At 54.1% G+C, this 12,925-nt stretch overlaps 6 protein-coding genes across 6 annotated transcripts; 3 read left to right on the top strand and 3 right to left on the bottom strand.

Annotated features, from left to right (window-relative positions):
• Positions 1 to 911: 911 nt before the first annotated feature.
• KRP23_1066 (uncharacterized protein) lies at positions 912 to 2,048 on the top strand (the record flags this gene model as incomplete). The annotated part of the gene is made up of 1 exon (XM_067880932.1): positions 912 to 2,048. One exon carries the CDS (start codon positions 912 to 914, stop codon positions 2,046 to 2,048), a length of 1,137 nt encoding a protein of 378 aa, XP_067751634.1.
• A 316-nt stretch (positions 2,049 to 2,364) lies between these two features.
• Positions 2,365 to 2,999, top strand: KRP23_1067 (60S ribosomal protein L35; the record flags this gene model as incomplete). Its single annotated transcript, XM_067880943.1, has 2 exons — positions 2,365 to 2,368; positions 2,632 to 2,999. The coding sequence occupies 2 exons, from the start codon at positions 2,365 to 2,367 to the stop codon at positions 2,997 to 2,999; spliced, it is 372 nt and encodes a 123-aa protein (XP_067751635.1).
• A 118-nt stretch (positions 3,000 to 3,117) lies between these two features.
• On the bottom strand, positions 3,118 to 5,078 carry KRP23_1068 (DNA repair protein RAD51-like protein 2; the record flags this gene model as incomplete). Its single annotated transcript, XM_067880954.1, has 11 exons — positions 3,118 to 3,453; positions 3,522 to 3,611; positions 3,680 to 3,738; positions 3,802 to 3,869; positions 3,934 to 3,995; positions 4,078 to 4,159; positions 4,229 to 4,363; positions 4,433 to 4,557; positions 4,624 to 4,734; positions 4,810 to 4,857; positions 4,929 to 5,078. The coding sequence occupies 11 exons, from the start codon at positions 5,076 to 5,078 to the stop codon at positions 3,118 to 3,120; spliced, it is 1,266 nt and encodes a 421-aa protein (XP_067751636.1).
• A 141-nt stretch (positions 5,079 to 5,219) lies between these two features.
• KRP23_1069 (uncharacterized protein) lies at positions 5,220 to 6,596 on the bottom strand (the record flags this gene model as incomplete). The annotated part of the gene is made up of 1 exon (XM_067880965.1): positions 5,220 to 6,596. The coding sequence occupies one exon, from the start codon at positions 6,594 to 6,596 to the stop codon at positions 5,220 to 5,222; it is 1,377 nt and encodes a 458-aa protein (XP_067751637.1).
• Positions 6,597 to 6,986: 390 nt separating this feature from the next.
• On the bottom strand, positions 6,987 to 9,164 carry KRP23_1070 (Nucleolar protein 10; the record flags this gene model as incomplete). The annotated part of the gene is made up of 1 exon (XM_067880977.1): positions 6,987 to 9,164. The coding sequence occupies one exon, from the start codon at positions 9,162 to 9,164 to the stop codon at positions 6,987 to 6,989; it is 2,178 nt and encodes a 725-aa protein (XP_067751638.1).
• Positions 9,165 to 9,330: 166 nt separating this feature from the next.
• KRP23_1071 (Zinc finger protein DZIP1L) lies at positions 9,331 to 12,850 on the top strand (the record flags this gene model as incomplete). The annotated part of the gene is made up of 4 exons (XM_067880988.1): positions 9,331 to 9,740; positions 9,810 to 11,102; positions 11,173 to 11,297; positions 12,279 to 12,850. 4 exons carry the CDS (start codon positions 9,331 to 9,333, stop codon positions 12,848 to 12,850), a joined length of 2,400 nt encoding a protein of 799 aa, XP_067751639.1.
• Between the last annotated feature and the right edge of the window lie 75 nt (positions 12,851 to 12,925).

The raw sequence follows: 12,925 nt of genomic DNA on the forward strand, positions 1-12,925 counted from the left end.
GCCCGCTTTTCTTGAAGGGAGTTAAATGCGGCAAGATCGTCCCGTTGCCATTCCCCGGAGAAGAATTTCACGCGTTTTGTGAACGTCACGAAGACAGCACGAATCCAAGCGCCTCAAACGTTCCTGCCGAAGTGTATTGCGTGGAGTGTGAAGATGCTATGTGCCAAGTCTGCTTTGATAGGGATCATACAGCACGACAAGCTTTTCAACGTCACCAGCGACGACAAATTCAAAAGTGTAACTACTGTCGATTGGAGACAGCGACGAGGGAGTGCCTTCAATGCGGCAATGGAAAAGCCCCGTTCTGTGATTCATGTTTTCCACATGTGCACAAGCAACCATCTAAACAACCGAAACGAGAAGTCCAGGGATCACTCACCAAGGAGGAAGGCAAATCGCTTACAGATCAACCAGTGGAAAGTCAACACAAGTTTCAAACATTGGTGGTCATGTGCGCTGAGTGCTCCGACCGGGTTGCTCAATGGGCTTGCGAAACATGCTTGGACGTCTTTTGCAAGCGTTGTATGAGCTCATACCATGCCAAAGGACAGAGGCAATATCACCATTGTCGCCGGCTGAACTATTTCTCCATCTTACGGCAGAAAGCAGAGCTTAAACGGGATGTCGACGCCGAGAAAGAGCGAGAGAGGCGAAAGAAAGAGCGTGAGAAGGAGAGGAGGCAGCAAGAAGCAGAGCTACAGCGGCAACACCTTGCTGCCACGACAATGCAGGCACTTATTCGGTCATTTGTTGCGCGTCAGTCTGGAAAGGCATACATGAAGCTAGTGAGGCAAACACAAGCTGCGCGAGCACAACGGAAGAAAGACGACAGGGTGCGTGCATCCATCGTGTACAAAGCGAAAGCTGCATTTGGGGTATCGCCAGCGTTGAAGTCAGACACAAAGCGAGAGATGGCAGCACGACAGGAGCGGATTGACGACATTAAACGCACCCTGTTCTTTCAACGACGACCAACAGACAAGGCTAACCAGAAAAAGCGCTGGAGCAAGAGACAAAAGGCTCGGGTGCTAGAGTCTGTTAGAACCTGGTGTGACTACGACGCCCAGGTGAAGATCCTGAAGGGCGAGTGGAAGAACTGCGTGGGATCGATCGTGTCGACACAGAACCTGATGCTTACTGGGAGCGTGTTGGTCTTCGTCCCTCTCGCCAATCGGTCTGCAGTGGTTCGTTGGGAGGATATCGAGCCCTACGACGAAGCTTTACGACAGCCATACGAGCCACCTGGACGAGTAGCACTGAATATCACGCAAGATTTACAAGTGAAACTCAGGCAGATCTTGCAGAATGCTGTCCGGAAGGCACGCTTGCTGTACTTGCAAACGATCGAGTTCAACCGTATCACGCAGTATGCCTGGGTCATCGACTACGACAAACGGGAGCAAAAGGTGGAGTACTGGAACGTGGTGCTCAACAGGCGCGTTGCAACACCGCCCAAGGTGATGCAGTTGATCGAGCGCATGGAACCAGAGGACCGGGAGAAATTGGAGAAGCGCGTGGAATTGGCCAGAAGCAAACTCGTTGCACTGCTCAACCCGTTCCAGCCTAGAGACAAGCCCAAACTAGCGCTCCGAAGAAACGGCATTGTATTTGTCCCCAATGGGGCGATTGCAGACGACAGCAGCTCTGCACTTGCGTCCTTGAAGCACGAAATGGAGGCTATCGATGGTGCTCGGTTCTGGCACGACAAGGTGGTCCCGAACCGACAGTTTGGTGGCAAGAAGGCGCGGGATTTCCTCGCTGCATCGCCCTCCAATGCATGCTGGTTACTGGTGAAGCTGTTCAATTGGATGGACCTGCACGAGGACGGCGGGTTTGAGCCCCACGCCAAGAAGCTGCTGAATCTGAGCGAGGAGCTGCAGCGGTACGTGGTGCGGGAGGTGAGCGACCGCTTCGAGAGCTCCGGGGACGTGAAACTGGCGCGGGACAAGCTGCTGCGGCTGATGGACCTCAAGGACGCTACGCTGCAGCTGCTCATGACCAAGGACCAGCGCGACGTCGAGGAGGTAGAAGCTCGGCAAGCGCCTTGACACCAGGGCAACTTCCACTTGGCGGTCTCAGACAGCCCCAGCCCTCCTCAGACGTATGTTGCTCCAAGGCTAACGCGATTGATTGGTGCGAACCCGGTTCATTTCCAAGCGCGCTTAAATACTCAAACAGACGGCGTACGGGATCGTCCCTGTAATTTAAGCGCGATGGTTCTTGGCAATGTTAACCGAAGGTCGCAGCAGGCGGCTCCACCTGGGTCGTGCCCAGCCAGCCAACCAGTGGTCCGCCGAGCCGCCTCCATTTGCCTTGCCCACGCAACAAAAGGGAAGTTCGTTCTAACGCATCAACTAGGAAACAATGGGTAAGCCTTATGCTCCACGCCTTGCATCTAGGGCGGATGGCAACCGGGCAGAGAGACGCAGGCAGGCAGGGACGGCAGGACGCGCTTAGAAACGACGTGGCAGGCACAGCAACCTGAGTGTTAATAGGGTCCAGGTGCCGCTCTACAGGACGACTAAAGCGATGGACCAATTGCCGCCTGCTTCCTGTCCTGTTGCCAGCTCTGCAGACGTCGAGATCCAATATACAAAGGCTGACTTTGGATGTTTGTTGTGTGACTTGCAGTCCAGATCAAGGCGCACGAGCTCCGCACCAAGAGCAAGACTGAGCTGCTCCGTCAGCTGGACGACTACCAGCAGGAGCTGGCCCAGCTCCGCGTGGCCAAGGTCATCGGCGGCGCCGCCTCCAAGCTGAGCAAGATCCGCGTGGTGCGCAAGTCGATCGCCCGCGTGCTGACGGTGTACAACCAGAACCAGAAGGCCAAGCTCCGCGCCGCCCTGGGCAGCAAGAAGCACGTGCCCCTGGACCTGCGCCGCAAGCAGACGCGCGCCATCCGTCGTCAGCTCTCCACGCACGAGAAGTCGCTCAAGACCCTCAAGCAGCAGAAGAAGGAGTCTTACTTCCCCAAGCGTCGCTACGCTCTTAAGGCGTAAGCTGCTAGTTGCTGGGCGTGCGTCGGACTAAATACACCCTCCTAAGCTTCCCGCCATGTTTCGACACGGCGTTGATCAACTGTGGGTTTGTGCTTTTGTATGTGATTTTCTTGCACTGTTACTCTTCAGTGACGTCCCAGTTGAACGACTCATCGCCCTCTTCCGAGTTGGAGTCCGAGACAATGTCGAAGCTGCTGTTCTCGGTCTCGTCGACGCCATCTTGCACTTGGTCCTCTGCGCTTTCTCGGTGTGGCGGAGATTCGTCGTCGCTTTGCCCGACCAGCTGCGTTGCGTCGGGGTCTTCAGCGGTGCTCTGCTGGGTTGAGCGCAGAGTACACGCCGGGTCCACTGCTGGTACTGCTGCGAGTGCAAGATCACTAAACAACTCGTCGTGGATGGCAAAGTCGTCTGATGCTGCATCTCGCGAGTCTTCGACAGCTTCCACGCCACCTTCCTGCAGTGCATGCAATGAATGTTTCGTTAAATCCGCGTGCACTATGCAAACTACTACAGAGTTCGAACCTTGACAGTAAACGGTTGAACCACAAAGCCTGCAACGGATGACTTCACGATTGTGATCGCACGATGCGAGGCGTGGCGCTCCATTATGAACTGTAATACACACATGGAAATGTCAGAGATGTTGAAGTAAAAATGACAAAGCCATCGCATTCATCGACCCTTGTGGTAACGCAGTGAGCCCAACTATCGCCAAGCAGCGGCTTTGTGTAGAGTCCACCTTCAATGCAAGAAAAGCACGTCAAAGCCAGCTTGTCAACCGATAGAAATGCAGCAGTCTTACTCCCTCCTTCAACAGTGGACGCCCGATTCGTGACGACAACAAATGCCTGGTATGTGTCGGCGAACAGTCTGACGGCAGCAGAGACCAATTATTCTCAAGTAAAACAGCAATGAAATGATTCGCTTTACGCACTTCAAGTCTCTCGCCATCCGAAGCATGTGATGCTGGCGCTGTGCCTGCGTTAAATCGTTGGGCTAGCACGACAATCAAACCATTCCAATTCGATTTAAGCGCCGGTACATAAGATACCCCTCAAGATTGCTCTGCTGGGCTCACCTTCTGGAAGAGTGTGGTGACACAGTCAATAATGAGAAGCTTCACCTTGAGCGAGTACATAGCGTCCTCCATTTGCTTCAGTCTGTGAACAACCACCAAACACATAGCATTAAGTGGACCAAGTCGGTAAATAATTTTCTCATCATCGTACTTGGCAATACACGATGCTATCGAGTTGACCCTCACAACACGAATACGCTTGATGACAGCAGCAGCCAACTCATTGATATCTGTATCCTTTCCAGCATTTATCAGTCGTATCCGTGCAACGGTAATTTGCAGCAAACTATCAACAACAAACATTAGCGGCAGCAACAAAAGCTCCAACGAATCGTCTTGCAACATGTGAACCAACCGTTTGGCACTAAAGTTGTGCTCAACGTCGAAAAACATGACGCTGTTGTCTGGGTAGTCCATTGCGCACATCACTGCAAGTGTCATAGCGACTTGACTCTTGCCGATTCCAGCCGTGCCCACAAACTATTCACAACAGCATCTCGTCAGCTACAAGTACATCCACCTCAATCTACAACTGTAGCTTTGCACCTCCGACAGGGCTCGGCAGTGGAGTCCCCCATTCAGAGCCTGGTCGATGCTCGTCAGTCCTGTCCGCAGGAACATCGGGTGGTTGGCACTTTCCAGAAAGAGGTCGAAGGCCTGACCCAGAGTTGGTTAGCAGCAAACCGTTGCAGTATCATTTGTTTTGCAGTTGAAATTGGGACTTGACGCTACCGAACGACATGCTGGCGCCAGTCGAATCGAAAGTTTTGCGATCAATTCCTGCACAAGTAAAAGTCGCAATCCGTGAGAATGATACATTCACGAGGTGGCGAATTACTTGGTAACCAGACCTCCGTCTCTCGAACCGACAAGTCCACAGCATGGGCGACATCCCACAGAGGGCGCTGCAGCAAGTGGCGCTGCGTGATGATGCCGCTAGCGCGAAACAGCGCCCGCCGACGCTCGTCCACTTTCTCCCGAGCCAACACCCGCTGCAGCATTTATTACTGACTACTAACACTTGAACGGTACATAATGTACACATCTTGGCACAATACTCGGAGAAGGACATGTTGAAGTTATAGGCAACGTAAAGCTTGCAAGGCATCGAATGGAAGCCTTTAGCTTCTCGGTCGCTTGATCTAGGCCACATTAGCCATTGAGCCGTATCCCTGGATGTTCGTCGTGTGCGTGCTCTTTCTCGCAGAGATCTTAGCATGTGCTGGATCTTGGATCAGCGAAGTGAACTCGTTGATCTCGGGCAGCATGTGCTCCTGCACCGTAGTGGTGTTAGAGCGAGATAGGCGGCCTTGGTGGAAGGAAAACGACTTGGTGATCTCTGGCTTTGACTCCACTGGCAACTGGCACCAGTACCCGCCAGTGAAACAGAGACTTGCGCCGCCCGTGATGAAGTAATATTGACTGCGAATCAGCACCGTAAGCTCTTCCTCAATCTGCAACAGTCTCTCCTCCAAGTCGATGTCGTTGGCGTCCAGACCAAAGGGGCATTCGATCTCCATGGCGATTTCTTCAGCCATGAAGAGGAAGGTCCCCCACAGAAACACCCAAATCGGCGTGTACAGCCCCGAGTTCGGCACAATGACAAAGGTGTAGAGCAACATGTACGCACCGAGGAGGAACTGCAGGTACTGCATGTAGTTGAACGGGATCGGGACGTTGGCGATGTGGAACACTGTTGTGTACAGATTGGGCAACTGGGAAATCTTGCTTTGCAAGCTGCTGGCATTACCCGGCGTTAGATGACCGCAGTTGGTAGCAACCTGCACCAATCGCTTCAACCAGAGTTCGGTGATGGTCGCACGCAGCTTGTGAGGAGTGCGGCGCACTAGATCACAAAACGAGTTCATGTCCTCGCTCGGCTTCTTGTGCTCGGATCCACACGCGTACAGCTCGTCGTACTCGGCATCAGTTAAGACTCCAGTGTCCTTGAGCTTGTCGATTCCATCGCGACCGCGACAGTCGTGGAACACGATGGCAATGTACAGAAACACCAGCCGCCGCAGCTCCGTGAAGAACGTGCACTTCTCCAGTATATCTCGCGAAATGGGCTGGAGCCCCTTGAGGACGAGATGTTTGGACTCGTCTTCATCCTTCAATGGTTCTTCAACGTGCGTGTTATCGTGTACGTCTTCGGCATCGAGCTCCGTCGTTTCCTCTTTGATGGTTGTGCTCACGTAGGCGCAACCAGAGCCGACGATGTCCCGAGCCACTTCGGACAGCGCCCCAATTGTCACCATCCCCGCTCGCCACTGCGTGAAAGCGGAGTTCAAGCGGAAGGAGATGATGAGACCCAGGAACGTGTTGAACACCGTCAGCGAGTCCGTGAATGCAATGGATTTACTGGCCGACACCACGAACGGGTGGAAGTGGTCCACGACCGCGACGGCGAGTGCGATTAGGGCCATGCACAGCGCTCGCAACGGGGCCTGGCCGCTCAGCGCAGATCCGTGCCAGCGCAGCAGGATTTTCCGCAAACTTGACGCTTCGTAGTAGATCATCGAGACTTGGCGCTTGGACGGCGAATTGGAGAGTGGCCGAAGATCTTACGGCCTCCGAAGTCGTTGGGTTCGGGCACCGGCATTGACTCAGAAAAAAGTAGTTCAAGTACGTGTTCTACAGAACGTTTTTGCTGCGAGCGAAGAGCAACGTAATACAGCAGCAATGGGCATGGCGCCAATAAGTACTAGTGTGCGTTCATTGCTAGCACCTTAGAGAACGCGTGGCACCATTCACATGGGGCAAACGCTGGTGTCGAGGATTATTGAGACCATCAAAGCTTTGGAGACCAGCTTCAACTTGACCGCTGAGTCTTCCCAGTCGACACTTCAACGGCTCTCTGGCGGGAGGAAGGTATGCAAAATCTATTGATGCGTCTTGTTGTCTATCTCTTATCTACGAAAGCGGCCTCGACCTGCAGGGTTCGACAGCTTCAGGTCGCCCACACCACGCTTCTTCCGCCGCTTGCCGTTGCCAAACGCCGAGTCTCCGTCGTCAGCTTCGCCGCTCTCGCGCTCACGCTCGCGAGCGCGCTGCTGCTTCCGCAAGTCAGCCTGGGGGACGAATGACATCTCGCGGACGTAGCCTCCTCCAGTCGTCTCCTCCTTCTTGAATGCACTGCGCTCCTTCTCGGTGACGCGCTGCATTTTCAACCGCTCCGAAAGCGGCAGCTTGGCCAACTGCTTCTTCTCACGCTGGGCAGCACGGTTACCCGACGACCCAAACGCCATGAGGTCGCCCACCTTCTCGCCCTCTGCAATCTCGTAGAACTTGGGGGCTGGTTTCCGCTTGCCCTTCGGCGCAGTTTCGCGTTGAGGCTCTTCCTCCTCCTCGTCCGAAGACTCATCGCTCGGTCTGCCTTCGATCTCTTCCTCCTCCTCGTCGTCCACGCGAGCGAAGCGATCGCCCACCTCGTCGTCCTCATTCTCGTCATCGTCAGTGCCAGCATCGCTGTCCATGTCCTCCTGTTGCTTACGCTGCTGCTTCGCGTTGACGGCGTTCGGGTGCAGCATCCGGTACGTGTCACTCTCCTCATCCACCTGGAAGTCCGTGGACGTGAACATGCGCGAGAAACGATCGTCGCCCAACGGGTTGGAGAAGGACTTGTCGGCATCGTCGTCCTCGCCATCGGCCTCTTTGCTGTTCTTTTTCCGCTTGGCTTCGTTCTCCAACATACGCTCGGCAGTAGCGCGGTTGACCTTGGGCAGGCGGCGCTGAATGGTAATACGGTTGGACTGCTTCGCCTCGACCTTCTCTTTCAGCTTCTTCTTGCGCCACTCGTCGTAGGCGAACGGCTCTGCCACAGCCTTCACCTTGTTGTACAGGCGAGCATCCATGAAGAAACCGTGCATGTACGCCTTGAGCAGCGGCGTACCCACGAGATGGTCCAGTCCAAACGAGGCAATCTCCGCGCGCGTGACGAAACGGTAGTCGTCGTAGACTGTGGCCTGTGCCTCCTCCTCGAGCTCCTCGGTAAGTGAGTCCAAGAACGAGCACCACTTGGGGGCGATACCCAGCTCTGGGATGTAGTAGCTCATCACACGTTCCTGTTCGCCGGCCACGAGCAGCACGCCCGACTTGCCCTGCGCTCCCTCCACAACGCACACGTCCTTCACCTCAGCCGGCGTCTCCACATTCGTGAACACGGCGCCATCCCGACGGTCCCAAATCTTGATCACCTTGGCATCCGACGAGATAACCTTGCGAGCGTAGTCGTGGAACTGCAGGTCGACAATGGGCAGGCCGTACTGGTGGTTCTTCTCCAGCAGCGGCCGCGACGACCGCAGGTCGTACAGCAAACACTGTCCCTCGGACGTGCCGACACCAAACGTCAGTCCGTCGTCATCGAACCTCAGCGCTGTCACCTCCAGCTGCTTGTCAGAACTCGACGCACAGTACGCCGCGACGTCCAAGCTGCCCACCCGTTGTTGACTCCTCGTGTCGAACATCTCGACGATTCCGTCGTCACAGCCGACGCCCAGCAGCTGATGGATAGGGTTCATCTTGACCACATTGGCCGCGGACGCCTGCGACTGCAGCTCCAGCGGGGCCCCAAAGCGGCCCTGGTCCAGGTTGAGGCGGTACACGTCCGAGCCGGACGCAGCCACGTACAGCTCACAGTTCTCTCGGTGATAGCACATGTCCCTGCCAAACTTGGGGATGCGCATGTTGTAGTGCGAGCCATAAGGCGCGTGGAAGGCCACGGAGCGGTCCGCCTGCAGGAACGCGAGCTTGCCAAAGTCCGCGGACAGCACCTCGAACTGCACCACCTCGGCGTCCAGTCCGCGCTCGAACTTGAGACTTAGGTCGCGCACATCGAACACCTTGACGAGTGGTGGGTACCCGCCCGTGGCGACCACGAAGTTGCCGTCCGCGCTCATGCGTACACGCTGGGAGCCGGCGCGGAAGTGGAAGTCCTGCAGCAGCTCCATGCGCCGGCGGTAGTCCTCGTCCTTGGCCAGCGCCTTGCGACTGCCGCCTTTCTCGGCCAGCCATTGCGGCAGAGTCTTGCCTGACGACAAGTTGTAGATCTTGACCCCATTGAGCGACGAAGCCGCCAGCGCCGCCATGATGCACGAGCAGATAGGCGAATGACCCGACACCAGCCAATTGACCAGTTTGAATGCGAAAGCAAATACCAAGTTACTGATCTGTTTAAAGAGGTGTTGAATTAATGATGTGGTGGACATCATGTTGAAGTGGATACATGAACATCCGACATTATCAGAAAATAAGATGCGGCGGTTCTGTTGGCGTGAGCGCAGCGAGCAGCTCAATTGGCGGCTACTGGGCGCGCTGGACGTGGACGATGCGGTACGTCGCGGGGACCCGGCGCTGCTAGAACCATACGCGCTGCACGTCACGTTTGCGCGGCTGCCCAACGCGCCGAAAGACCCGACGACGCGCGACGCGTGGTTCCTTCTGCGCGTGTTGCAGCTGTCGATGGAATATTTGCTCTACATGCGGGCGCGAGACGGCGACGTGTTGGATTCACTGAGTCAGGAAATGCGGCAACTGGAGACTGCGCGGGATGAGCTGCTGCTGTGCGAGCACAAGTGGAAGGCGAGGACGCGCAGCGGCGAGAAGCAGGTGGAGAAGCTCCACCAGGTTCTGCAGAATATCGCCAAACTACTGCAGATCCACGGGTACAGTGATATTATGTTGAAGTTCGTGACAATTGCGTGACTAATGTGATTTTTGCTGTTGTTGGGCAGGGCGTCACCGTCGGCGGTGGCGACGATTGAGACGTTGCTGACGGAGTTGATATCGGGCAGACGAGCGAGGCAACGGAAGAAGACGTTGATGGAGAAGGGAGATGAGGAGATGGACGAAGTGCAGGAAGCGCGGGCGTGTGGGTTTTGTGGCAAACTGTTCTCGTCGGCGGAGTATTTGGAGAAACATTTGGTGCGACGACATGCAGGAGAGAGTTTGGAGGTGGAGACGCTGGTAAAGCACAATATGAAACGAGATTTTGAACGGGAAGGTGAAGATAAGGAGAATAAAATGAAGAATGAGGATGCAGCGGCGTCGGAAGTAGCCATGCAGAAGATGGTGCAGCAGGTGGAGCGGGCGCTGCATGACCATGAAGAGAAGCTGCGGTCGCTCGCGGAAGAAGAAGCCACCAAGGTGCAGCAAATGTACGAGCGACTGCACGCTGAGACGAAGCTAGCTGGGGAGCTAAAACTGAGTCGGAAGAAGACAGAAGATGAACACAAAGTATCACAGCGACAATTGGATGAAGTTTGCCAACAGAAGCAAAAGGCCGAGGACGAATTGGAGGACCTAAAGCAGCAGATTCAATTTCTCACTTTGAAAGGGAACATGATGAGATCTGCGGGATTGCCTGCTAGTTCACCTTCAAGAGATGATAATGCATTGGTTGCTGCTGAGACAGAGATCAGGAATCTGCAACAGACTCTCGAAGTGGTAAACAGAGAGCTGGCGGCCTCTCGAGAGGAGCTGGCAAAGGTCCAAGCTTTGCATTTGTCAGCCTTAAGAAAAAAGAAGGAGCTGGTGGATAAGTTGGCTTCGTCTCGAGAGGACTCAAGTGTTGTGTTACGTGAAAACAGTACCCAGACTGAGCAACGCGCTACGGTTGATGGAGGTGTGCAGACAGACTATGATCAGATCAGTTCATCTCTAATTGAGAACGAGACGCTAACTGAACCATACACTCCGGCCTGGGCAGATGTGGGTACAGATGCTTTGGTTTTGAGTTACGAAGATATGGGCATTCAAACAGTGGAGCTTTTGCAAGCACCTGCTTTATTCGATGCAGAAGTACAGGCAGTCATTGAGGATGACCCAATTCCAACGACAATCGCGGCAGTTCGCCATGAAGGGCCGGATTTAACATCGCAGGAACCTCTCAATGATACCGGCAGTCTAATGGAAGAGATTGTACCCCCTCACCCGACTGCGCAAAAGAAGGATGATCAGATTTCAGACTACATCCAGCAAATCCACAGTCAAGACCTCCTCGACACTCTCGCCGAACGTGCCCAAAGGTAAGCACACATAGGAGCAAACACGCGTGAAGCACTTTGATTCATTTGTCTCAAAATTTTGTGTTTTTAGTGCGGCAAGCAAAGCAGTTACGACGGAAGCACAGCAAAATCCGATAGCAAGAGACTACAGCTCGATTCCTCGCCACAAATACGTTCGAAGTCGTTTCCATCATGACGAAGATGTGGTGAAGGAACGTGTTTCTAGTTGCCTTTCGCAACTAGAACAGTTTTCACGGCGGTTTGGTGTTCCAGCGAAAAGCGCGTGGTTATCGGATGAGAATTTACAGATCATACAGCAGGCTCTGCACGGGCATTTAGAAGTGCTGCCTACCGAGGTTTTGGCAAAAATGGTAGGCAGTGAAAATGCTGTAAATGCGATTATAGAGAAGGAGTGGATGCCAATGGAGAAAACAAGGCAACAAGCGCTTGAACGATTCAAAATGGAAGCTCGCGCCAAATCTGAGGTTAGCCAAGGGCTAGTTCGGCAAGCAATGGCAGCTTTTGGAGCTTCGATGAAGCCCAATCAACCGAGTGGGGCTTCGAACAGTGACGGCGTGGTAGCAACAAATACTGGTAGATCTGCCAGCCCTGGCGAAATCTCAACAAATCGTGACAACAGATATAACGAAAACGAAAACCAGGAATTGCCAATGGACAACGAAGATAATCCAGGGGTGTCTTTGATGGCACCAACTCGGCGATATTCAGCAAAGAACACGCTTACGGTGGTTGTGGAGGGGGAGAATCTGAGAGAAGGCACTGCTTACCTCGCTGAAGACTTCGCGGAAAGTAATACTGCCGATATACAGGGAGCAAGCTCGTCTGAAGCGCAAGAAGCTCTTGATTATCTAGTGGAGAGTCCCCATCGTGACGATGAGACATCAAAACTGGAAGAGCACCGTCCAGACGTGACTACAATTGCTAACAATGTTAGTAATCTGCAAGCAAGCCGCGATATCCCTGTTACTCGACAACCTCCACTTGGAGAATCAAAACCAGTCGCCGCTAATACTAGTGCGGAGCATTCCGAAGACCCGCAGACCAGGCTTCCACGGGAGTCGTCAGCAAACTCGATCAGATCAATAAGAGTTGACGCGGTCACGGACGACAGGAGAAGGTCATCGTGGGAGACGGAGCCTTTGTCAAGAAGCCGTTCTGGAGACCACTCTGGCCTAGAACCCACTTCAATCGAAGTTCAACGGGTTGGTGCTGGTCTGGAACATACCGAGGACAGTCGCCAAGCAGAGTGGCAGGATGAAGCACCAGAAGAAGACTCGCGATGGCATCTTCCACGCGTGGGCTCTTCAACGGATCTAGGGCCACCTCAGGCGCGTTCATCAGTTCACCCTGCACTGTCACGCACAGGATCCGACCGGTTTGAAGCGGCGAACTCACCTCAGCGTACAAACTCTCTGGAATCAGACCAACTCTCAATAGCCAGCGAGTTTGAACTCATCCAACCGGTGGCAAGGCTAGACCGCACGCAGTCTATCGTGGCATCATCGAAAATGTTCTTCGACGCCAACATTCCCAGCTTGGGAGTGGAAAGTGAATCGGTGGAAGCGTCTACCAGCGCGGTTGTAATGGGACTTGTCGATTTAGTCGACAGAAGTGCTGAAGCAGGAAACCACGAGGACTCTTCACCGTCAGCACTTCATACACCAGTCCGTGTTGTCGCTAACGATGATCAAAACGACAGTGTGATGAGCTTCGACGACTCCGACATCGAAGAAGTAGTGCTGACATAAAGGCAAATGGCTCTAAAGTGAATTTATTTGCTGTGAGCATAACGAGCTGCTGTGTTTGCACTATCATGCTAGGAG

The sequence above is a fragment of the Phytophthora ramorum genome, assembly GCF_020800215.1.
Source record: "Phytophthora ramorum isolate Pr-102 chromosome Unknown Phyram_PR-102_s0001, whole genome shotgun sequence".
In the NCBI taxonomy this organism is placed as follows: domain Eukaryota; phylum Oomycota; class Peronosporomycetes; order Peronosporales; family Peronosporaceae; genus Phytophthora; species Phytophthora ramorum.